Source organism: Podarcis erhardii (genome assembly GCF_964252035.2).
Source record: "Podarcis erhardii genome assembly, chromosome: 2".
Classification (NCBI taxonomy): Eukaryota; Metazoa; Chordata; class Lepidosauria; order Squamata; family Lacertidae; genus Podarcis; species Podarcis erhardii.
The window spans coordinates 122,067,905-122,092,676 of NC_138498.1; the positions used below are offsets into that span (position 1 = coordinate 122,067,905).

The 24,772-nt window shown below is 43.9% G+C and overlaps 1 protein-coding gene across 1 annotated transcript in view; it reads left to right on the forward strand.

Moving 5' to 3' along the window:
* LOC309335224 (vomeronasal type-2 receptor 26-like) overlaps positions 1-23,402 on the forward strand; it is a gene marked incomplete at its 5' end in the record, with an annotated part of 182,495 nt that extends 159,093 nt beyond the window's left edge. Inside the window, one exon of the mRNA XM_081850098.1 lies at positions 22,474-23,402. Within this exon, the coding sequence (XP_081706224.1) occupies positions 22,474-23,375 (902 nt within the window). The 3' untranslated portion in view covers positions 23,376-23,402. The remainder of the gene's footprint in view (positions 1-22,473) is intronic.
* Between the last annotated feature and the right edge of the window lie 1,370 nt (positions 23,403-24,772).

The following is a 24,772-nucleotide window of genomic DNA, read 5'->3' on the forward strand; positions in this document are numbered from 1 at the left end:
GCAGGAACTCACAAGACATTTTCGTCTTGCGAAGCAAGCCCATAGGAAATTCGTTTTGTGAAGCACCTCCAAAACGGAAAACTCTTTCGTCTAGCGAGTTTTCCGTCTTGTAAGGCATTCGTCTTGCGGGGCACCACTGTACAGTGGTACCTCGGGTTACATACGCTTCAAGTTACATACGCTTCAGGTTACACACTCCGCTAACCCAGAAATAGTGCTTCAGGTTAAGAACTTTGCTTCAGGATAAGAACAGAAATCGGGCTCCGGCAGCGCGGCAGCAGCAGGAAGCCCCATTAGCTAAAGTGGTGCTTCAGGTTAAGAACAGTTTCAGGTTAAGTAAGGACCTCCGGAACGAATTAAGTACTTACCCTGAGGTACCACTGTACTTTTAATCTTTTGTTGGAAGCTGCCCAGAGTGGCTGGGGAAACCCAGCCAGATGGGCGGGGGTATAAATAATTTATTATTATTATTAATGTGTTTGTCAGGGTTTGTGGGGGGGATGTTGGGTGAGTGGGAAGTCACTAGTTTTGTGGAATTGGAATGTAACTGTTGAGTAACAAATGTAGCTTTTTCTAGGGAAAAAAAGAATAGAATATTAGTACCTTCCAAAAAAAAAGTTTCCCTCACAGAGGAGTTGCTCCACCCAATTGGTCATTCTGGTGGTCCTCCATTGAACTTTCCCATCTCTACAATATCCTTTCTGAAGTGAGACAACCATAGGGTTGCCCTATATGTCAAAAAGTTACAAGCTGAAAGAAGTTTAGCTTTGGGGGGGGGCAAAGTTGTTGAGCTTTCTCTGCAGGATCAATAAGAAATTTTTTTCGAGGTGGTTTTTTTAAATCCACCAAAATCCACACATCTGACAAGGATTGCCATACGTCTAGATTCTTCCAGACATTTAAGCGATTTTCTATTTCCTCCGTTGAAATCCCTGCAATGTCTGGGAAATTCTGGACGTATGACTTGAAACGATGCCTTATGAGGAACGACTAAGGGAGCTGGGCATGTTTAGCCTGGAGAAGAGGAGGTTAAGGGGTGATATGATAGCCATGTTCAAATATATAAAAGGATGTCACATAGAGGAGGGAGAAAGGTTGTTTTCTGCTGCTCCAGAGAAGCGGACACGGAGCAATGGTTCCAAACTACAAGAAAGAAGATTCCACCTAAACATTAGGAAGAACTTCCTGACAGTAAGAGCTGTTCGACAGTGGAATTTGCTGCCACAGAGTGTGGTGGAGTCTCCTTCTTTGGAGGTCTTGAAGCAGAGGCTTGACAACCATATGTCAGGAGTGCTCTGATGGTGTTTCCTGCTTGGCAGGGGGTTGGACTCGATGGCCCTTGTGGTCTCTTCCAACTCTTCTATGATTCTATGAAAGCAATCCATGGCAACCTATTGCAACCTAACCGGATGTCCTCTCTGGAATTTGCCACATGCAGGCGCATGCACATGAATTTGTACATCTGTCTTTTTTTTTTTTTAATACTTTTTTATTCGAGCTTTAAATAATACACATGTCTATATAAATATACATTGTACAAATCATCATATCACTGAACGTATAAACATACATATAAATAAATTATTGTTAATTTTTTCTTTTTTACAAAAGAGGAAAGAAAAAAAAAGGATCAAAAAACAAAAATTTCTTATCATCAAAACAAAAACAAAAACAAAAAACCCTTTGGACTTTATTTAGTCCTGGACTTCCCTCCACCCTATTGGTAAGTATCAAATAATCCTGCATTCACGTATTTACTCTTAATCTTAAATATTAGACATTCTCTGTTAGAGTTAATCCAGGCCCACCAGTGTCTTCTACTATTTATTTTCAATATATTTCCAGTATTTGAATTTGTACATCTGTCTGTGCTTTGCTACCCCGAGCTGAAATACATGGTCCTTTCACACGTATGCAGTACTGTACAGAAATACATGCATCCCAAGGTAAAAATAGAAAAATAAAATAGGCATTTTCTGATGAGCGGATGACCTTTGTTCCGCATGTTAAGTTTCTGAGAGAAAAAAATATTAGGGAGCAAGGCTATTTCTCTCCCACCCTCCTCTCTCAAATATCATGGAAGAAGAAGAAGAAGAGTTTGAATTTCATTATTTATTTATTCATTCATTCATTCATTCATTTATACCCCACCCTCTGGCTGGGTTTCCCCAGCCACTCTGGGGAAACAATACAGCATTAAATATTAAATATTGTATTATTATATTATATTATATTATATTATATTATATTATATTATATTATATTATATTATATTATTATTAAATAAATATTAAATATTAAAAACTTCCCTAAACAGGGCTGCCTTCAGATATCTTTTAAAGATAGGATAGCTGCTTATTTCCTTCACATCTGAAGGGAGGGCGTTCCACAGGGCGGGTGCCACTACTGAGAAGGCCCTCTGTCTGGTTCCCTGTAACCTCACTTCTCGCAATGAGGGAACCACCAGAAGGCTGTGGGGGTGGAGACGCTCCTTCAGGTATACTGGACCAAGGCCGTTTAGGACTTTAAAGGTCAGCACCAACACTTTGAATTGTGCTCGGAAACGTACTGGGAGCCAATTCAGATCTCCCACTTTACCACTACCCTAAGGAGTCTCAAAGTGGCTAACATTCTCCTTTCCCTTCCTCCCCCACAACAAACACTCAGAGAGGTGAGTGGGGCTGAGAGAATTCAGAGAAGTGTGACTAGCCCAAGGTCACCCAGCAGCTGCATGTGGAGGAGCAGGGAAGCGAACCCGGTTCACCAGATTATGAGTCCACCACTCTTAACCACTACCCCACACTGGCTCATAGTTGGAGACAACTATGTTCAGGATTGGGGCTTCCGCTTGTTTCTAGAGACTCAGACCCCCATTGTCCTCTGAGGGACAGGGCCCAGGCAGATGGCCGCCTAAACCTGAGAAGAAGCAAGGGGGGGGGGGAGGAAAGAAGCAAGAGGCACTTTCTCCAGCCAAGCTGGCAGTGGCTTCCCCCTAGAAAGGGGGGGAGGGCATTGGGGAAGGATCCTTAACTTGGCCGAGAGAAAGCCAATGCAATTCTGGGCTGCATCCATAGGAGTCTAGCAACTAGATCAAGGGAAGTAATAGTGCCACTGTATTCTGCTCTGGTCAGACCTCACCTGGAGTACTGTGTCCAGTTCTGGGCACCACAGTTCAAGAAGGACACTGACAAACTGGAACGTGTCCAGAGGAGGGCAACCAAAATGGTCAAAGGCCTGGAAACGATGCCTTATGAGTGTGGTGGAGGCTCCTTCTTTGGAGGTCTTTAAGCAAAGGCTTGACAACCATATGTCAGGAGTGCTCTGATGGTGTTTCCTGCTTGGCACGGGGTTGGACTCGATGGCCCTTGTGGTCTCTTCCAACTCTAGGATTCTATGATTCTAAGACAACTGAACAGATAGATGAGTGTCTTTTGGTGTCACCAAAGCAAGCTAAATGGTTGACCTGCAGCAGGAGACGTACAAACTGAATTTGCCTCAGCAATGAGAAAACTTTTTGCTAGGGCTGCCATATCTCCAGGTTTTCCCTGACACGTCTGGGAATCACTCAGAAAAATGGTGGATTTTTTTTTCTGAATCAGCAAAATGTCTGGGCAAAAACCTGGACATATGGCAAGTTAAAAAAAACAAAATCTGAAAAAAATCAAAGGAAACCTCCAAAATGATTTTTTTTGGGGGGGGGAGGGGGAAATGTTCCTTCAAAAAGCTGAACTACTCTGGGCTGGAGAAGATGAGGTTAAGGGGTGTTATGATAGCCATGTTCAAATATATAAAAGGATGTCACATAGAGGAGGGAGAAAGGTTGTTTTCTGCTGCTCCAGAGAAGCAGACACGGAGCATTGGTTCCAAACTACAAGAAAGAAGATTCCACCTAAACATTAGGAGGAACTTCCTGACAGTAAGAGCTGTTGGACAGTGGAATTTGCTGCCAAGGAGTGTGGTGGAGTCTCCTTCTTTGGAGGTCTTTAAGCAGAGGCTTGACAACCATATGTCAGGAGTGCTCTGATGGTGTTTCCTGCTTGGCAGGGGGTTGGACTCGATGGCCCTGGTGGTCTCTTCCAACTCTATGATTCTATGATTCTATGAAAGAGTTTACAGGAGCAGAGCGGAAATAGGGGAAATACAGGACAAACTGTCCTGTATTGAATCAATACAGGACACAACATTTTACATAAAAATAACATAAAAATGGGACACGGGTGGCGCTGTGGGTTAAACCACAGAGCCTAGGACTTGCTGATCATAAGGTCGGCGGTTCGAATCTCCGCACTCTCTCTACTTGGGACTTGTCTTCCGGGATGTCCTTCCAGAGAAGGCTGAATGAAGTATCTGGTCAGGGATGCTTTATGTCCCCAGACCTAAATTCCCTTGCGTGGTGCCTTCCGAGGTAGAAATTCTGCTGGACCCATTATCAGTAAGTACTGTGAGACTCACAGTATGTGAGTCTCGCATACTCAAGGGTACGGCTTGACTGCAAAGCTTGCAGGAACTAGTTTAAGAGGAACCTAACAATGTTATGGGACGTGGGTGGCGCTGGTGGTCTAAACCACAGAGCCTAGGGCTTGCTGATCAGAAGGTCGGTGGTTCAAATCTCCGTAACGGAGTGAGCTCCCGTTTTTTTAAAAAAATATAATATTTATTACAGTTTCAAAAACGTTACAAAGCTGAAAAAGAAAAAGAAAAAGAAATACAAAATACAAAAGAAAAAGAAAAAGAAAAACTATTAAAAACATTTCAATCTTTCCATGTCATGTCTTTCATTTACTTGTTTCCCAGACCTCCTCACACCTCCCTTTTTTGTATTCTAATTCAATTAGCAATTTCAGCAAATCCTTTCCATTTTTGCTTTTATCTTAGTAATTTATCTTAATATATTGTAACTTTACATTCCCACTTATTCATAATCCAATTTTACCTAATTCTATAACATTACTGCTAAAACCACATAACTTCATTCCCGCATCCTTCTAACATTCCTTAATTTTACAGTGTTTCCGTAAATAGTCTTTAAATTTTTTCCAATCTTCTTCTACCAACTCTTCTCCCTGGTCTCAGATTCTGCCAGTAATTTCCGCCAGTTCCATGTACTCCATCACCTTCATCTGCCATTCTTCCTGGGTGGGTAGGTCTTGTGTCTTCCAATGCTTTGCAATGAGTATTCTTGCTACTGTTGTTGCATACATAAAGAAAGTTCTGTCCTTCTTTAGCACCAATTGGCCGACCATGCCCAGGAGAAAGGCCTCTGGTTTCTTCAGGAAGGTATATTTAAATACCTTTTTCATTTCATTATAGATCATTATAGATCATCTCCCAGAAAGCCTTAATCCTTGGGCACGTCCACCAAAGGTGAAAGAATGTACCTTCAGTCTCTTTACATTTCCAACATTTATTGTCAGGCAAATGATATATTTTTGCAAGCTTGACCTGTATATCATTTTCGTAATATTCTCTCTTAAGGCATTACATGCCGTGAACTTCATACCAGTGGTCCATAACTGTTCCCAGTCAGCCAGCATAATGTTGTGACCCACATCTTGTGCCCATTTAATCATAGCAGATTTCACCGTTTCATCCTGAGTATTCCATTTCAACAGCAAGTTATACATTCTTGACAGAATCTTAGTTTTAGGATCTAACAGTTCTGTTTCCAATTTTGATTTTTCCACCTGGAAGCCAATTTCTTGTCCAAGTTGTATGCCTCCATTATTTGATAATAATGAAGCCAATCTCGCACTTTGTTTCTTAATTTTTCAAATCTCTGCAATTTTAGTTTATCTCCCTCTTGTTCTAAAATTTCCCAATGTTTCGGCTGGAGTGAGTTCCCGTTGCTCAGTCCCAGCTCCTGCCAACATAGCAGTTTGAAAGCACGTCAAAGTAGATAAATAGGTACTGCTCCGGCAGGAAGGTAAATGGCATTTCCGTGCGCTGCTCTGGTTCGCCAGAAGCGGCTTAGCCATGCTGGCCACATGACCCGGAAGCTGGACGCCAGCTCCCTCAGCCAATAAAGCGAGATGAGCGCCGCAACCCTAGAGTCAGCCACAACTGGACCTAATGGTCAGGGGTTCCTTTAACTTTAAGGGACAATCCTGTTTTATACAAGATGGATGGCAGCCCTACACCTGACCCTTTTAAGCTTTGCTTTATTATGGGTCCGATCAGCGCTTTTTCCTAGGGAAAAAGGTGCCAGAAATTCCCCCTCCCCACAAGTTTTCAGAACTTTGGACTTTCCACAAGGATACCGCTCAATGAGAACACATGAAGACTGTTGAAATTAGGGGTGCACAAGTTATCAATGAAAAAATATATATACGGCTGCTTTTCCCAGCGCTTCTAATATTGGAAACCTGCATCTCATTGCCTCTCTGTGTCTGTCTGAGACCAGCTTCCCCTGCCTTTTGCACCACGGCGAAGCAGTCAACCAGCATTTTAATAATAATTATTATATTATTATTTTTATTCTTTAAAAATCTTTCACAGGTGGGTTAGTTTTTCGTATTCCCCCCCCCATTCAGTTCCAGTAAACTCTTGCTAAATTTCCCTATGCTCCCCACCCCACCCCAAAATTGTCCCGTGGAAAAGTTTAGAGCTCATTGCTGAGTTTTCCCAAACATGTTTTCCTCCAGTCAGGCACCTGTGTATGGAGCCGCAGAGATTTGGCACAGGTAATTCTTCCAGTTCGTAATTACGGAAATCACGGTGATTTATTCCTCTTCCTGCCAAAGCCCAAGGGTCACATTTGTTGCTGGTAACAGAAACATCAGAATTGGAAGCAATTTTCTTGCACCAAAATGGCAGAGAATGGTGCATAAATATATCCTGTACCTCCAAGAACTTAGGCTGGGGTTTGAGGCAGGCAGGGATGCAGTTTAATATCAGATTTAATATCAGAAGCACTGGTTAGACGCCATCTCAATTAGCACTGGCCACAACTTTGGTCTTGTGAGCCTGTTTTGACTTCTTCGTAGAGAACAGGAGAAAGGGAGGTGGGCGATTGTAGCAGACATGCCCACCCCAATACTGCTTCTGCTCCCCTGTGTAGCTTGTGGGGTGCTGCAGGTAAAATGCCCATTGAATTTAGTGACAGATCAATACGACCCTTTGAATTATTACAGAGCAGGTGACCACCTCATCGGCGGGATCACATCTACGGTCAACCCTGTTATCCAGCCAAGCAATTTCTCCCAGACTCCTCTGATCCACATTAAAATGTAAGTAACAATGCAGTGATGAAAGGGAACATGGCTATTTTCTGACAGGTGTCCCTGATAAATCCAAGTTTCTCCTGATGTTCCCCCTGATTTGCCAACCAGATATGATTCTAAACACTCACAGACATCATCATCTACTTCCAACCATGCTTTTTTCACCAGCTGGTAAAGGTAAAGGGACCCCTGACCATTAGGTCCAGTCGTGGCCGACTCTGGGGTTGCGGCGCTCATCTCGCTTTATTGGCTGAGGGAGCCGGCATACAGCTTCCGGGTTACGTGGGCCAGCATGACTAAGCCGCTTCTGGAGAACCAGAGCAGTGCATGGAAACATTGTTTACCTTCCCGCAGGAGCGGTACCTATTTATCTACTTGCACTTTGACATGCTTTCGAACTGCTAGGTTGGCAGGAGCAGGGACCGAGCAATGGGAGCTCACCCCGTCGTGGGGATTCGAACTACCGACCTTCTGATCGGCAAGTCCTAGGCTCCGTGGTTTAACCCACAGCGCCACCCGCGTCCCCTGTCACCAGCTGGTAAGGTTTATTTAAACAGTGTACAGTGGTACCTCGGGTTACATACGCTTAAGGTTACATACGCTTTAGGTTACAGACTCTGCTAACCCAGAAATAGTGCTTCAGGTTAAGAACTTTGCTTCAGGATGAAAACAGAAATTGTGCTCCGGCGGCACGGTGGCAGCAGGAGGCCCCATTAGCTAAAGTGGTGCTGTTGCAAGGATTTTTAAGGTACCAGTGACCAACTCAAATAGAGTCCAAGAATTGACAGACGCAGCAGTGGAGAAAAAGAAAGTGAGGTTTATTGCTGAGCAATAATTGACCCAGTGGAATCCTTTCCAAGACTGGGCCCCGAGCCCTATCGCCCAGGGGCTTTTATACCTGAGCACATACATCACAGATCATGACATAATAGGATACAATTGCGAACGGCAGCAAAATCAGCTAATGAGCACATAAGCCTTGCTCCTGACCATACAAAGAGTTCTCTCCCAACTTCTGCTTTTTGGTTTGAACACCAGTCCGACCTTTCCCCCAGATTTTATGGTAAGAAATAGAAACTTAAGGCTAAAAGGAACTTTAACCGTTTCTCCCATGCGGCCATCTGTTACTGGGACTTTCTGCGGTTAGCACCTTCCTGTTTCACTGCTCAATCCTTGTCTGGACAAGGGGGGAAACGTGCCAGCACATCAGATTTATCGCTTCCCTTCTTGTTCAGTGAGATAGAGAGAGAACAAGGAGGTACTGGGACAAAGTTCACCTTGCAGATTTAAGCAATTTGCCTTTAAGCTAAGCAGAAGCTTTCATGATTCAAACATGGATTATAAAATCATTGTAAAAATATCTGGTTATATCTGGATATATATGAATATATGGATAACTGATAACTGATTATATGGATAACTGATTATATGAAGAGCATAAGGGTAAAATTCCTCCAGGTCCTGCTTCAGTGCTTCAGGTTAAGAACAGTTTCAGGCTAAGAACGGACCTCCGGAATGAATTAAGTACTTAACCTGAGGTACCACTGTACTATGATAACAGATTAAAAAAAGAACTAGGCTATTCCCCGTCCCCAGCATAATTTTAATATAAAGGGGCAAAAAACGTCAACAACGCTTCTGGCTTTCAAACAATGTAATCCAAGACAGGCTAAAGTGGTTTGTCTTTAGTTAAACTGCATGTAACTGCCTAGTAAAATATTCCTGAGTCTGTTTTGATTGCAGCTGTAGGGACTGCCTTCTACCAGGTAAGAGCCCTCGGTCTATATCACCTGTGACAGTCTACTCTCACTGGCAGAAACTGTTTGGGGTCTCCCACAGTTGTAATCTTTTACATCTCCTTCCACCCAGTTCTTATTAAGTGGAAGTGCTGTCGATGCAGCCTGACACCTTCTGCATGAAAAACTCGTGCTTTGCCACTGAGGGTCCCTCCAAATGGGTGCATTCTCCAACATGTCACTGATACAGTATTAGTGCTTCTCTAATGATGCTGCGTGGGACGCGGGTGGCGCTGTGGGTTAAACCACAGAGTGTAGGGCTTGCCGATCAGAAGGTCGGCAGTTCGAATCCCCGCGACATGGTGAGCTCCCATTGCTCGGTCCCTGCTCCTGCCAACCTAGCAGTTCAAAAGCACATCAGAGTGCAAGTAGATAAATAGGTACCACTCCGGTGGGAAGGTAAACAGCGTTTCTGTGCGCTGCTCTGGTTCGCCAGAAGCGGCTTAGTCATGCTGGCCACATGACCCGGAAGCTGTACGCCGGCTCCCTTGGCCAGTAAAGTGAGATGAGCGCTGCAAACCCAGAATTGTCCGTGACTGGACCTAACGGTCAGAGGTCCCTTTACTTTTAATGATGTTGCATTATTGCCATCATACCTGAAGGAGCGTCTCCACGTCCACTGAGGTCCAGCTCCAAGGGCCTTATGGCAGTTCCCTCATTGCGAGAAGTGATGTTACAGGGAACCAGGCAGCGGGCCTTGTGGAATGTCCTCCCATCAGATATCAAGGAAATAAACAACTATCTGACTTTTAGAAGACATCTGAAGCCAGCCCTGTTTAGGGAAATTTTTAATGTTTGATGTATTTATCGTGTTTTTAATATTCTATTGGGAGCCACCCAGAGCGGCTGGGGAAACCCAGCTAGATGGGCGGGGTAAAGGTAAAGGTAAAGGTACCCCTGCCCGTACGGGCCAGTTGTGTCCGACTCTAGGGTTGTGCGCCCATCTCACTTAAGAGGCCGGGGGCCAGCGCTGTCCGGAGACACTTCCGGGTCACGTGGCCAGCGTGACATCGCTGCATCTGGCGAGCCAGCACCAGTGCAGTACACGGAAACGCCATTTACCTTCCCGCTATAAAGCGGTACCTATTTATCTACTTGCACTTAAGGGTGGTTTCGAACTGCTAGATGGGCAGGAGCTGGGACCGAAAGACAGGAGCTCACCCCGCCACGGGGATTCGAACCGCCAACCATGCGATCGGCAAGTCCTAGGCACTGATGTTTTACCCACAGCGCCACCCGCGTCCCACAGATGGGCAGGGTATGTATGTATGTATGTATGTATTATTATTAATAATAATAATAATAATAATAATAATTTATTATTTATACCCCGCTCATCTGGCTGTTTCCCCAGCCACTCTGGGCGGCTCCCAATCAAGTATTAAAAACAATACAGTGTTAAATGTTAAAAACTTCCCTGAACAGGGCTGCCTTCAGATGTCTTTTAAGGATAGGATAGCTACTTATTTCCTTCACATTTGAAGGGAGGGCGTTCCACAGGGCGGGCGCCACTACCGAGAAGGCCCTCTGTCTGGTTCCCTGTAACCTTACTTCTCGCAATGAGGGAACTGCCAGAAGGCCCTCGGCGCTGGATCTCAGTGTCCGGGCTATTATTATTATTATCATTATCTCGATGGGACCCTTGCACTATATAGCACATCAAATGTGAGATTAAATAATAACACACACACACACGATTTGTGGCAAGCACATTACAGGGTTTCAGCAGGAAGTGACAGGAAATGCAGCGATTGGAATGCAAGCAGTATGTGTACCCCCAAAACGTTACCAGTCACAAGCAGTATTGCAGGGCATTACGTACCAATATTCTGACCAAACTGTGGGAGGCAGTGGAAGACAGAAGTGCCTGGCGTGCTCTCCATGGGGTCACAAAGAGCCGGACACAACTAAACGACTAAACAACAACAACACGTACCAATATAAAGGTATAGGGCTTCTAACTCTGACTCTAACTCTAACTCTGATGGAGCATGAGTATCATTCTAAGATTAATCTCAAGAGGTTTCCAATCGCCTGGAAATACCCTTCAAGTTGCAGAATAAGGAATCGTTTTGTTAAATAGAGGGTGATACTATGATGCCGTGTATTCATAGAATCATAGAATCATAGAGTTGGAAGAGACCACAAGGGCCATCGAGTCCAACCCCCTGCCAAGCAGGAAACACCACCAGAGCACTCCTGACATATGGTTGTCAAGCCTCTGCTTAAAGACCTCCAAAGAAGGAGACTCCACCACACTCCTTGGCAGCAAATTCCACTGTCGAACAGCTCTCACTGTCAGGAAGTTCTTCCTAATGTTTAGGTGGAATCTTCTTTCTTGTAGTTTGGAACCATTGCTCCGTGTTCGCTTCTCTGGAGCAGCAGAAAACAACCTTTCTCCCTCTTCTATGTGACATCCTTTTATATATTTGAACATGGCTATTCTTCCTTGCAGAAGACGGGAAACAAATTTACTCGACAATCTGGCATTCCTTTTTGCCATTCATGAGATCAACCAGGATCCCAGGATCTTGCCCAACATCACCCTGGGTTACAACATCTTTGAGAACTATTACAATGCAAGAATCACATATGATGCCATGGCAGACCTATTATCTACCGGGAATGCAAATATTCCAAACTACAGGTGTGGAAGGCAGAATGACCTGCTGGCTGTCCTTGAAGGGGCTGATTCTGAGCTATCTGTCCATATTTCAAACATGCTGGGCATCTACAAAATTCCACAGGTGTGAGTTGTGTTTCATTTTGCTTTAAAAAGCTCTTGGCTGTAAAGGAGATAAAACTTCTGCTAACCTCTCTCTCGCGCTCTCTCTCTCTCTCTCTCTCTCTCTCTCTCTCTCTGTGTGTGTGTGTTTTAAAGTATTCTACCAGTTTATAGGTTGTGTTGAATTTCCCTCCCCTCACAGTACTGAGGTACAGGAGCTGCTAAGTTTTCATTATCAACTCAAATATGCACCAGTGTGGACTAATGAGAGTAAATTCAAAATGATAATATGTGGACAAGGGAGAAAACAGCCACACTTTGTCTGATGTGATGATCTTGCCTTCTATCCTTGCAGTGTAATAATAATAATAATAATAATAATAATAATAATAATAATAATAATAGAAGAGTATTATTTATACCCCTCCCATCTGGCTGGGTTTCCCCAGCCACTCTGGGCGGCTTCCAACAGAACACTAAAAAACAATAACCTATTAAACATTAAAAGCTTCCCTAAACAGGGCTGCCTTCAGATGTCTTCTAAAAGTCTGGTAGTTATTTTTCTCTTTGCCATCTGATGGGAGGGCATTCCACAGGGCGGGTGCCACTACTGAGAAGGCCCTCTTCCAAGTTCCCTGTAACTTGGCTTCTTATAGCGAGGGAACCGCCAGAAGGCCCTCGGCGCTGGACCTCAGTGTCTGGGCAGAACGATGGAGGTGGAGACGCTCCTTGAGGTATACTTCAGGTATATGAATATTAAGTATTCATTCATCCTAATCACATGCACTCTTCAGTTTATTAGTAAGCTTAGGTCAACAGGTTTCTGAGCTTTGCCCTGAAAACAAAGCGAAACATTCATCTCTTACCTTCCTTACCAGGTTAGTTACAGTTTTGTCTCCCATGACCGCAATGATAAAACTCAATTCCCTTTTTTCTACCGGATGCTCCCAAAAGATGAATACCAATACACAGGGATTGTCAAGTTGCTCCTGCATTTCAGATGGACGTGGGTCAGTCTCTTTGCCCCAGAAAATGACAACGGAGAAAAGTTCCTGAGTGCCTTGACACCTATACTTGCCTCAAATGATATTTGTGTTGCCGTCTCACAGAGATTCCCAGAACTGATTGTGCCTGACTTGTCAATGACCCTCGATTCAGCTCTCCCATGGAAAGAAGTCAACGTATTTGTTTACTATGCAGAAATCCGCTCTTTCTACAATGGGATATACCTCATAAATATAATACTCAAACTGTTTATACAGCCTATTGACGGAAAGGTTTGGATCACAACAGCTTTGTGGGACCTCACCTCAACATTGTCTGACAGCAAGTTTCTCTTCCAGCACAGCCACTGGTTTTTTTCCTTCTTAATCCAGACGAAGTATATTCCAAAACATGACAATTTGAAGCTGAGTCACGTCACTCCTTACTTGAAGAAGGCCTTCCATTGTTTCTTTAAGAAGCATGTGTTGTCTGGGAAAGAACGGGAAAGATGTGAACAGAAATTGCCCCTGGATATGCTCGCACCAGCTCTCTCCCAAGACAACTACAATGCTTACAGGAGTGTCCACGCCCTGGCGCATGCCTTAAATGCTGCATACTCGTCCAGATTCAAGTGGGTGATGTTGGTTGAAGGAAGCAAGGTGGGACTTCAGAAGCTGCAAGCATGGCAGGTATGCCCTTTTATCTCCACTGAAGGTGATAAAATAGCTCCAGTATGGAACTATGGAACCATAAGTGTTGGGAGGAGGTTGCAGGCCTCTTGCACTTTGGAGGAAACTCAGATTGAGAGCATTCCCTATAGATGGTGGTCCAGTCTCAGTTTGAAGACCTCTAGCAAGAGAGAGCCAGCAGTTGTAATATACAATTACTGGCTCACACTTGTGTACATGACAGGGCTAACCTGGGCCCTCAGCCCATTAGCAGAGTGAGTGTGGCTTTTCAGGCTCTCAGCAGACTCTGCTTCCCCCTTTCTCAGTCTCTTTTGTCTTTGTGCTTCCTGGATCAAGAAGGAGCCATGTGGACATGGCTACCTGTAAATGGACGGAATCTCTCTAAAATGAGATTTTATAGCCTGCATCTTTGCTAACCCAAGTATTGCATGATCCGTTTGTAAGGAATAATAATGAGTAATAAATTTATTATTTATACCCCACCCATCTGGCAGGAAACAACGTGCTTGCCTTTTAGTTGTTTGGAACCTTTCTCATCTTCATTTTACTGCCAGTAGTCATTTCTTGCAGCTTCAAGAAACCCTAGGAGTAAAATATCCACCTAATTGCAAAGCTAAGTCTCTGTGATTTATTCTAGCCTAGGTTTTTGTGTGGGGATTTGTTTAAAGGTGGGTGGGGGCAGATGTAAATCTAACCATGTTTCAATATGCTCACAGCTATCACCACTGTGCTAACTCTGCTATGAGAGAGTAATAATCTTTCATACCTCTCTCTTAAGCTCCTCTTAATGTTCAACAAACCTCCCTCTGTGTAACTATGTTGTTGTTGTTTAGTCATTTAGTCGTGTCCGACTCTTCGTGACCCCATGGACCAGAGCATGCCAGGCACTCCTGTCTTCCACTGTGCAACTATAGCCCTGCCCTTTGGGTATGCCCTATCAAGTACCTCATCATTGTGGAGAAAGATACCTATGTCATATCACCAGCATGCCTACTCATAGGCAAAGGCTCTTTATACCTCTCCTCTGTTCATAATATAAGGGAAGCTGGGTGTCTGTCAGGCTTCAGGGAATTTGCTTCCTCCCCACTTTCGCAGTAGATAAGCAGAACAAAGGGAGAGGAGTCTTCTTACCAGTTAGAAGCTTTAACGATCACAGCGAGAGAACAAAGAATCCATTTCCTAGGAATGAAGGTGCTCCCAATTAAGGTTTCCACCCACTTCCTCCCTAGTCACCCATGTCACTACCGTGCCTTGTAACCTGATCCCGCAACCACTGTGCTTTCTGTGTTGCCACCTTATCTTTTTTTTTTTAAAAAAAAGAATTTTTATTAACTGGCCAATCAAATCAAATCAAATCACATCACATAAATTCCAAATTACAAAGCCGAATTTTAAATTTTGTTGAGGGAACCCATATTTCAAGATCCGAAGGGGGATTCTGATCATCTTCTTGCCACTGCGTTAATGTCCAAATCAATCCAAACAAAGTTCATAATTCTATCCAGTCTTATCTTGCTGTTTCCACATCACATCTTGTTCATATATTTTCTCTTTTTTCTTTATGATCTCTTCTGATAGTCTCCTTAAGCCGATAAACACCAATAATAATCCTGTGTGAATTCTTCCAATCCTCAAATCAAGATGGTTTCCATATATCATTGCCTTCATAGATAACATCGCTCTTTCCATCATTAATTACAGAACTGTCGTTCTTAAGTCCCACTGAGGAGTTTCACCCACAATATAAAAACAGCTCTATTTCTCTATTTCTCCTCTCAGACTTAAGTCCTCCGACAGAACTTCCCAATATGGCGACGGAATTTTTAACTGCGTCATTCCAAAGCCCTTATACATTCCATGCTCTTCTTAAAACATGCTTTGGTTCAAAAGTTTATCTCCACACAGCCTTAAATCCACAGCTTAAGTCCTTAAAACGACATTTCTGACTTGTGAAGGGGGGGGGGATTCTTGTTTCTGTGCTGCCAACCTTATCTGCTCTTCTTGACCTTGGGCTGAGTGGATGAACGCTTTCTAGAGAAAGTGAGTCTGTTAACTCTCTCTCTCCCCCAATGCTTCTCCTTCTAGCTGTTCCCCATCCAGTACTTCCCAGCTTCTGCCTTCTGAACTATGTCCCTCTGTAAACCACTCTTTCAAATCTATACTGTCCTCCTGCTTCTGGGAAGATTTGGGATCCTGATCAGGAGCAGGGGGAAGGAGAGGCTCCCACCATTCCTCAGTGCAGCCCTCCTCAGCACGGTTCCTGACAGTGCCCACTTTTGGCACCCAATGAAATGTTGGCAAGTTTAAGCATTAATGTTCTGCAAAAGAGAGGCTTGGCCTGTACAAACAGGAAGAGTCTTGTGCAAACTTTTGTGGGGATATTTACAGAGATATTTAATGAGGTATCATAGGGAGTATTAGTAAACATCCATGGGTGCCAATGATTTGAATGTCAGCCTTTCCCAAAATGCCAAAGCAGAATGTAGGGATCCAAAAATGGACTGCTGGCTGTTGTTTTAATAGGTGCATATAAGCAAAACTAAAGATGGAGTACAATTCCAGAAGGATAGGACACCCACTTCTTCTTTTCTCTCTGTCATTTCTAGTTTCACCATTTTCTGAGAAGCTTTGGATCTTACAATACTTCCCTGGATGGAGTGTATTTGGATGGAGACGGGGAACCGTCAGCCAATTTCGATATTTTGAACTGGGTTGTGTGGCCCAACACTTCAGTAGCTTCACGGAGAATTGGGGGTCTAGAGCGACAGGCATTCCCAGACAAAAGTTTCAGCGTTGATGAAGATGCTGCCATGTGGCTGAGGGGGCTTAACCGGGTGAGGAAAGCCATACAATTTAGAAATATAGATTACAGTGGTACCTCGGGTTACTTAATTCGTTCTGGAGGTCCGTTCTTAACCTGAAACTGTTCTTAACTTGAAGCACCACTTTAGCTAATGGCGCCTCCTGTTGCCGCCGCGATCCTGGAGCCCGATTTCTGTTCTTATCCTGAAGCAAAGTTCTTAACCTGAAGCACTATTTCTGGGTTAGTGGAGTGTGTAACCTGAAGTGTATGTTACTTGAAGCGTATGTAACCTGAGGTACCACTGTACTGTATAAAATATGTTTGGGAAGGTTTCTTTGCCCCATAACCACACTGTTTCTTATTTGCAAGGACACCTTGTGATGCTCTCACTCTACAGAAGTGAAGATCAGGGCTCGTCTCATCCTTAGACACATTATAGGTATTTTGATGCTACTGACACCCTCCACCAATGTTCTACAAAATACTTGGTTTTAAGCCCTGCTGCAGGGTGGATTTGATTTAAATCAAATTGATCTAAATCGTGATTTAAATCACTAGTCAGTAAGACTTGATTTAAATATTATTATTTTTACAGAAAAATCATTCTTGCTGGTATAATCTTAATATTTACAACCAGATGAAGGTTTCATTTTTGGAATAATAAATTTTCAGAGTAGTTTTTACAGTTATATCAAAAATTACTGATTTGGTTATACTACTAGAAATACATAGACAGTTATTGTGGTTTAATAAGTTAACTGTTTGTATTTGGACAACATTGTTCTCTAATTTATTGGAAGGAGGAAAAATAATCATTTCCTTAATAACAATTTATTTAACTAAAACAATAACATTATAGCATATGTATCCATGTTTGTTAACAATAAAAAAACACAACTTAGACAGTTTTAGCTAAAAGGCGCAAGGAGATAGGATAATAATATATTAAGGATGGCATAACAAATACAGTGGTACCTCAGGTTAATTCAGTACTTAATTTGTTCCGGAGGTCCGTTCTTAACCTGAAACTGTTCTTAACCTGAAGCACCACTTTAGCTAATGGGGCCTCCCGCTGCTGCCGGGCCACCGGAGCATGATTTCTGTTCTCATCCTGAAGCAAAGTTCTTAACCTGAAGCACCATTTCTGGGTTAGCGGAGTGTGTAACCTGAAGCGCATGTAACCTGAAGCGTATGTAACCCGAGGTACCACTATAAAGTGAATAACGCAGCAGTAACAAAAATAATAGTAGGTAAAGAAGATTGCACACGGGTGGAGGGAAGTACTGGGCTGTGGGGGAGGGAGGTGAAGGGATTAATTGAAATTGTTAAAGACTGGTACAGGATTTAAGAGATTTAATTTTTTTTATAGATTCTATAAGGAAAGGAGAAAGCAGCAATAAATACACTGGTGCCTCGCAAGACGAAATTAATCCGTTCCGTGAGGCTCTTCGTATAGCAGTTTTTTCGTCTTGCGAAGCAAGCCCATTGACAGCTTAGCGGATTAGCGCTATTAGCGGTTTAGCGGCTTTTAGCGATCAGCTGTTAAGCGGCTTATCAGCAGATCAGCTGATAAGCAGCTTAGTGGTTTAGGAAAAGGTGGGGGAGCGAAAAAAACCCACAGGAACTCGCAAGACATTTCCGTCTTGCAAAGCAAGCCCATAAGGAAATTCATTTTGCGAAGCGCCTCCAAAACGGAAAACCCTTTCGTTTAGCGGGTTTTCCGTCTTGCGAGGCGTATCAAGTAAAGGTATCGGAGTGGAGATCAGTGTAAATGAAAACACGAGACTTATGGTTTTGTTGCATATGCTTTTCTTTTGGACTTGTCTGTTTATTTTTGAGTTGTTTGTTGTAAAGAATGTATATTATGTGAATAAAATAATATAGAATTAAGGAAGAAGAAGAAAAGAACCCCAAAACAAACCATAGGGCTAAATGTTACCCATCAACGATTCTGGGGGTGGTGCTAAATAGACATGGTTAAAGAAGGGACGAGTCACCGCCATTTGCTCACGAAAGCAGGCCTGGAAGCAGAGGGGTGACTGTTTGGTTTCCAAGTCTCCGACTCAGTTTTGTAGCTTTCCAACACACCCCAAACATTTCCCCCTCGATGTTCCTTCTCTTTATGGTCAGCCACTGCCAGCTTCAAGGTGCACCAGAAGCTGCCCTCCTGGGTACGTCAAAGTGATTCAAGAAGGGAAGCCACTTTGCTGCTATGCATGTGCTCTGTGTCCTGAAGGGACCATCTCCGCTCAGGAAGGTAAGGGGGAATTATTTACAGATTGTTCTCTTTTGAAAGAAAACTACATGAAAATGATGTATAGATGGTATGTAACACCAGTACAGATAGCAAAAATGTATAAAACTGGGTCAAATATACCGTATTTTTCGCTCTATAGGACGCACCTGGCCATAGGACGCACCTTGTTTTAGAGGGGGAGAACAAGGGAAAAAAATTCTCCCCCTCTCTGCTCAGCGCCCCTTCAGCGAAGCGGCAGGGGAATCGGGGCCCCTTCCATCAGCGGCGTAGCGTGGGTTGTCTGCACCCGGGGCAAGGCAAGTAATTTGTGCCCCTAACCCCTAACCTGCCGCCGCTGCCAGCTTCTTCTTGCTGCTGCCTGGGCTGGGGTATTTACGGTAAGGTAGCCACAGCGGCGGCGGCAGGTCCGTGTCAGGTGATCTGAGGCGAGTTGCCGCTGGCGCTGCCGCCCAAACGACGCCGCTTGCCTGGAGGAGGAGGAGGAGGGCAGAGAGGCGAGGAAAATGCAACATGGCCCAGCAGCTGCAGCAGCAGCGGCGGCGGCGGGGCTGTGCGGAGGGGCTGCCTGGCGCGCCTCCGCGGCCCTGACGTGTGGGGACCGCGGCGAGCGCTGAGAGCCGCTGCCTGCCGGACGCCTTCAGCCCGGACGCGCGCACAGCTCGCGAGACATGGGGCTCTGCTACAGCCTGCGCCCGAGGCTCTTCGGCGACTCCGGAGGTGGCGAGCGCGCCCCCCCAGATGTTGCGCCCGGTGCAGCCGGCCCCCCCTGCACCCCCACGCTACGCCACTGCCTTCCATTTCTCCTCCCACTTCGCTGAAGGGGCGCTGCGCAGCTCTCCCTCTCTGCTGAAGCCATGAGAGTCTTGCTCTCCTGGCTTCAGCAAAAGGAACCTGAAGCCTCCGGAGCACAGCAGGAGCTCCCGCTGCACTCCGGAGGCTTCAGGCGGCTATTCCTGAAGCCCAGAGAGTGAGAGGGGTCGGTGCGCACCGACCCCTCTCGCTCTCCAGCCTTCAGCGAAAGCAACGCAAAGCCTCCGGAGCGTGGAGGGAGCGCTCCCTCTGTGCTTCAGAGGCTTCATGTTGCTATCGCTGAAGCCAAGGAGCCTGCATTCGCTCCATAGGACGCACACACATTTCCCCTTAATTTTTGGAGGGGAAAAAGTGCGTCCTATAGAGCAAAAAATACGGTATGTTGGAAATGTAAAGAAAAGGAAGGGACCTTTCATCATATGTGGTGGGAAAGCAGAGAATTTTTTTAAAAAATGGGAAATGATATATAATGAGTTGAAGAAAATGTTTAAAATGGCATTTGTAAAAAACAACAACAACCAGAAGCATTTTTGTTAAGGATTGTAGGACAAGATCTGCCAAGGAAAATAAAGAACTTATTTATGTATGCTACAACAGCGGCAAGAGTCTTGATAGCACAAGAATGGAAGAATGACGTAACCCCAACAAAAGAACAGTGGCAAGAGAAATTGATGAACTATGCAGAACTAGTTAAATTGACATACAAATTGTGAGATAAGGACATCTGTGCCTTCAAAGAAGAATGGGAACTTTTTACAAATTACTTAAAAAGACAACAAAATGAACTGGACTCCTTGGCAGGTTTTGAATAAACATACACAAATTTAGTGAGGGTCAACATAGTAGATAGATAATACAAGGATGTATACAATTTTACAATATGCAGAGAACAACATGAGTTGAGAAATCAGAGAGAGGAGCTGAGGTAAGTCTTGTGGGGTAGGGAGGGTTTGTTGGGGAGGTGGGAGAGAAAAAGGGGGAAAATAATGAAGGTGGGGAGGTGGGAGAGAAAAAGGGGGAAAATAATGAAGGTGGGGAGGTGGGAGAGAAAAAGGGGGAAAATAATGAAGATGATTTGTTTTGAAAATTTGTTATGTTGAAATTGTTTATATATATATATATATATATATATATATATATATATATATATATATATATGAAGGTAAGGGGGGATTGTAGAGGGAAAGGTATGTAAGTGAAATATACTCAGAGTCGCAAAGTGATTTCATGCTCTTTATTCAGCTCATAGTGGTGAGGAGGAATGAATGAAAGTCCCCTCAAAGTATCTGCTTTATATACATTATTTACACAATGGGCTGCACATGATTGGCTAAGTCTGGAATTCTATTGTAAGCCAATCAGGTTGTGGATTCACTTATATCTGGAGCATGATTGGGTGGTTCCTGCCAACCAATCATACTGCTGCATTGTTCTAGGACCAATCAGACGGCTGCATTCTGAATCCTATTGTTCTAGGACCAATCAGACTGCTGCAATTTGGATCCTATTGTTCTAGGACCAATCAGACTGCTGCAGTTTGGATCCTATTCAACTCAGTACATAACAATAAGAAACTGCCTTCCACTATATCAGATCATTGGCCCATCTTGCTGCGTGTTGACTGACAGCTGCTCTCCAGGCGACGTGTGGAGATGCTGAGGACTGAATTGGGGCCTTTCTTCATGCAGAGTGGATACTATGGCCCTCACTCCCCAAATAAGCAGCACCAGCCTGTGCTAACTGTCAGTGTCGTCTAAAAACAGACTTGAAAGGATCCTTGTGTAGTTTTTATTATTTTATTATTTAATTTCTACACTGCCCTATACCCGAAGGTCTCAGGGTGTTTCACACAAAAGACCACACACATCAAATCAAATCAAAACAGCAACCCAACAACCCAACAACCGCCCCCCCAAAAAAGGGAATAATAATAATAATAATAATAAATTTTATTTATACCCTGCCCTCCCCGACCAGAGCCGGACTCAGGGTGGCTAACACCAGTAAAATTACAGTAAAAACATAATGCTGGGAGGGAACAATTTAAAATACAGGTTAAAATGCAATTTAAAATGCAGCATCATTTTAAAAGTGGCCCCTAGATCAAAACCATAAGGGGAGGGAAACATAAGGGTGAGACTGAGGCCAAACCGAAGGCCAGGTGGAACAGCTCTGTCTTGCAGGCCCTGCAGAAAGATGTCAAGTCCTGCAGGGCCCTAGTCTCTTGTGAGAGAGCGTTCCACCAAGTCGGGGCCAGTACTGAAAAGGCCCTGGCCCTAGTTCAGACCACCTTGCGACTTGGGATCTCCAAAATGTTGTCATTTGTGGACCTTAAGGTCCTCCGCGGGGCGTACCAGGAGAGGCGGTCCCATAGGTACGTGGGTAGGTAGATCGGGTCAGGCAAAGGCCTGGTTAAAGAGGAATGTTTTTGCCTGGTCACTAAAGGTGTATCATGAAGGCACCAGGCGAATCTCCCTGGGAAGAGCATTCCACAGATTGGGAGCCACTGCAGAGAAGGCCCTGTTCGTGTGTTGCCACCCTCCGGGCCTCTCGTGGAGGCACACGAAGAAGGGCCTCAGATGATGATAGGGTAGGTTCATATGGAAAGAGGCCGTCCTTGAAGTATTGTGTTCCTGAGCCATTTAAGGCTTTAGAGGTCAAAACTAGCACTTTGAATGGAGCCTGGGAAATAATTGGTAGCCAGTGTTCCCTTCCCAAATAGCAGCACCAGCACGTGCTGTTAGGGTTGTCTAAAAATAGACTTGAAATGATCATAGAATCATAGAATCATAGAGTTGGAAGAGACCACAAGGGCCATCAAGTCCAACTCCCTGCCAAGCAGGAAACACCATCAGAGCACTCCTGACATATGGTTGTCAAGCCTCTGCTTAAAGACCTCCAAAGAAGGAGACTCCACCACACTCCTTGGCAGCAAATTCCACTGTCAAACAGCTCTTACTGTCAGGAAGTTCTTCCTAATGTTTAGGTGGAATCTTCTTTCTTGTAGTTTGATCCTTGTATAATTTTGCACCTAGCAACAAGCTTTGTCCCAGAAAAAGGTCTTCCCCAGCAAGTTTCCTTAGCAACAGACTTCTTTATTAGACGTGCTCTGAAAGATAGAGATATCAATAACTGATGTGTACATAAAATATGTATTGGGGATATTGAAGTCACTCTTGCTCTTTTCAGATGCAAACCACTGCACTGAATGTTCAGAAGATCACTATCCAAACAAGGATCAAGATCAATGTGTGCCCAAGATTATCACTTTCCTATCCTTTAACAAATATTTGGGGATTCTCTTGGCTTCTGTTGCAATATACTTGACCTTTACCACAGGATTTATTTTGGGAATCTTCATTAAGTACAAAGAAACTCCTATTGTCAAAGCCAACAACCGGGACCTCTCTTTCATCCTCCTCATCTCTCTCCTGCTTTCCTTTTTGTCCTCCTTCCTCTTCATCGGCCGGCCAAGAAGAGCAACCTGCCTTCTCCGACAAACAGCCTTCAGCATCATCTTCTCTGTTGCCGTCTCTTCTGTGTTGGCTAAAACCATCACTGTGGTGCTGGCCTTTCTGGCCACGAAGCCAGGGAACAAGGTGAGGAGATGGCTGGGGAAGAGTCTCACCAACTCCATTGTCATTTCCTGCTCTGGTGTCCAAGTTGTCATCTGCACCATCTGGCTGGGAATCTCTCCCCCATTCCCAGACTCTGACATGCACTCCCAAGCTGCAGAGATCATCCTTCTATGCAATGAAGGATCTGTTGCCATGTTTTACACTGCCCTCAGCTACATGGGCTTCCTGGCTGCCATCTGCTTCACAGTGGCTTTCCTAGCCAGGAAGCTTCCAGGGTCCTTCAATGAAGCCAAGCTGATCACCTTCAGCATGCTGGTCTTCTGCAGTGTTTGGGTGTCCTTTGTGCCCACCTACCTGAGCACCAAAGGGAAGTACATGGTAGCCGTGCAGGTCTTCTCCATCTTGGCCTCCAGTGCTGGGCTCCTGGGCTGCATCTTCATCCCAAAGTGCTACATTATTGTGCTGAGGCCTGATCTGAACACGAAGGAGCATCTGACCACAAAAATAAAATAAGGCATCTGATTTTGAATTTTTTTAAAAAAATGAGCTGTCAAAGAATTTTTCATAATAAAGTTAATTGTAATTGCATGGAATCTTTGTTTCAAGAAAGATAAACAGATAAAGATGCCAAAATTATATCCACATTGAGAACCAGCATGGGTAGTCAGACATACTGCTTCTGTAGAACATAGTTATCATGGCCAGCAGTGACTATTTGCTTAATTTCTTTCTGAAGCCATACCATCCATCTATCTATCTATCTATCTATCTATCTATCTATCTATCTATCTATCATCTATCTCTATCATCTATCTATCATCTATCTATCTATATCTATCTATCTATCTATCTATCTATCTATCTATCTATCTATCTATCTATCTATCTATCATCTATCTATCTATCTATCATCTATCTATCTATCATCTATCTATCTATCTATCTATCTATCTATCTATCTATCTATCATCTATCCATCTATCATCTATCTATCTATCTATCTATCGATCTAATCTATCATCTATCTATCTATCTATCATCTATCATATCTCTCTCTCTCTCTCATCTATCTATCTATCTATCTATCTATCTATCTATCATCTATCTATCTCTATCTCTATCTCTCTATCTATCTATCTATCTCTCATCATCTATCTATCTCTATCATCTATGTATCTATCTAAATGTATAGCAAAAAGAAGAGAGATTATCTGGTGATATTCAATTAAGTTTCACTCAGAGCTTACTCATTGAAATTAACAGATGTAACTTAGTCACACTCATTAATTTCAATGAGTTGCACATCAGCTTAAAACACCTGAAATTTCAGATATACCAAATAAACAGGGAGCATATTGCTTTATCTGTATCCTGTTTCTTTTTATCTTAAACAATAATTTAACCTCTCAAATTTTGATGACTAATATCCAGCCCAGTAGCAACCCCCCCACCCCAACCCACTTGCCTTGTGAGCGAAGGCAATGGGCAATGGGAGTGAAGTCAAACCATTGAAGAGTTACATCGCCTGCTGTGGCTGTAGAGACCAATACAGGAGAGACGTGTTTTGTTGCAGCTGGGGCAGAAGCAGGCATCAGGTTGCGCTGCTGCCCAGATCACATGAGAACAGAGAAACCTTGTAAGATGCTGGATGCTGCTGGAGTTGGTTGGCCAAATGCAGGCGACAAAAAACAAAACACCCCTCGTGACAAGCAAATGAAAGTGATTATTGGGACATGAACAACTCTGCTTGCAAACATATATAAAAATTACAAGTTGTCCAAGGTTGTGGCCAGTGAAAGAAAAATAAACCATACTGAGGCCCTATCTATGCTCTAAGTTTATAGCACCATTTAGCCATCCAGCTTTCTGTCTGGCTAGAACCCAGAAAACTGCAGCATTCTGTTGACCAC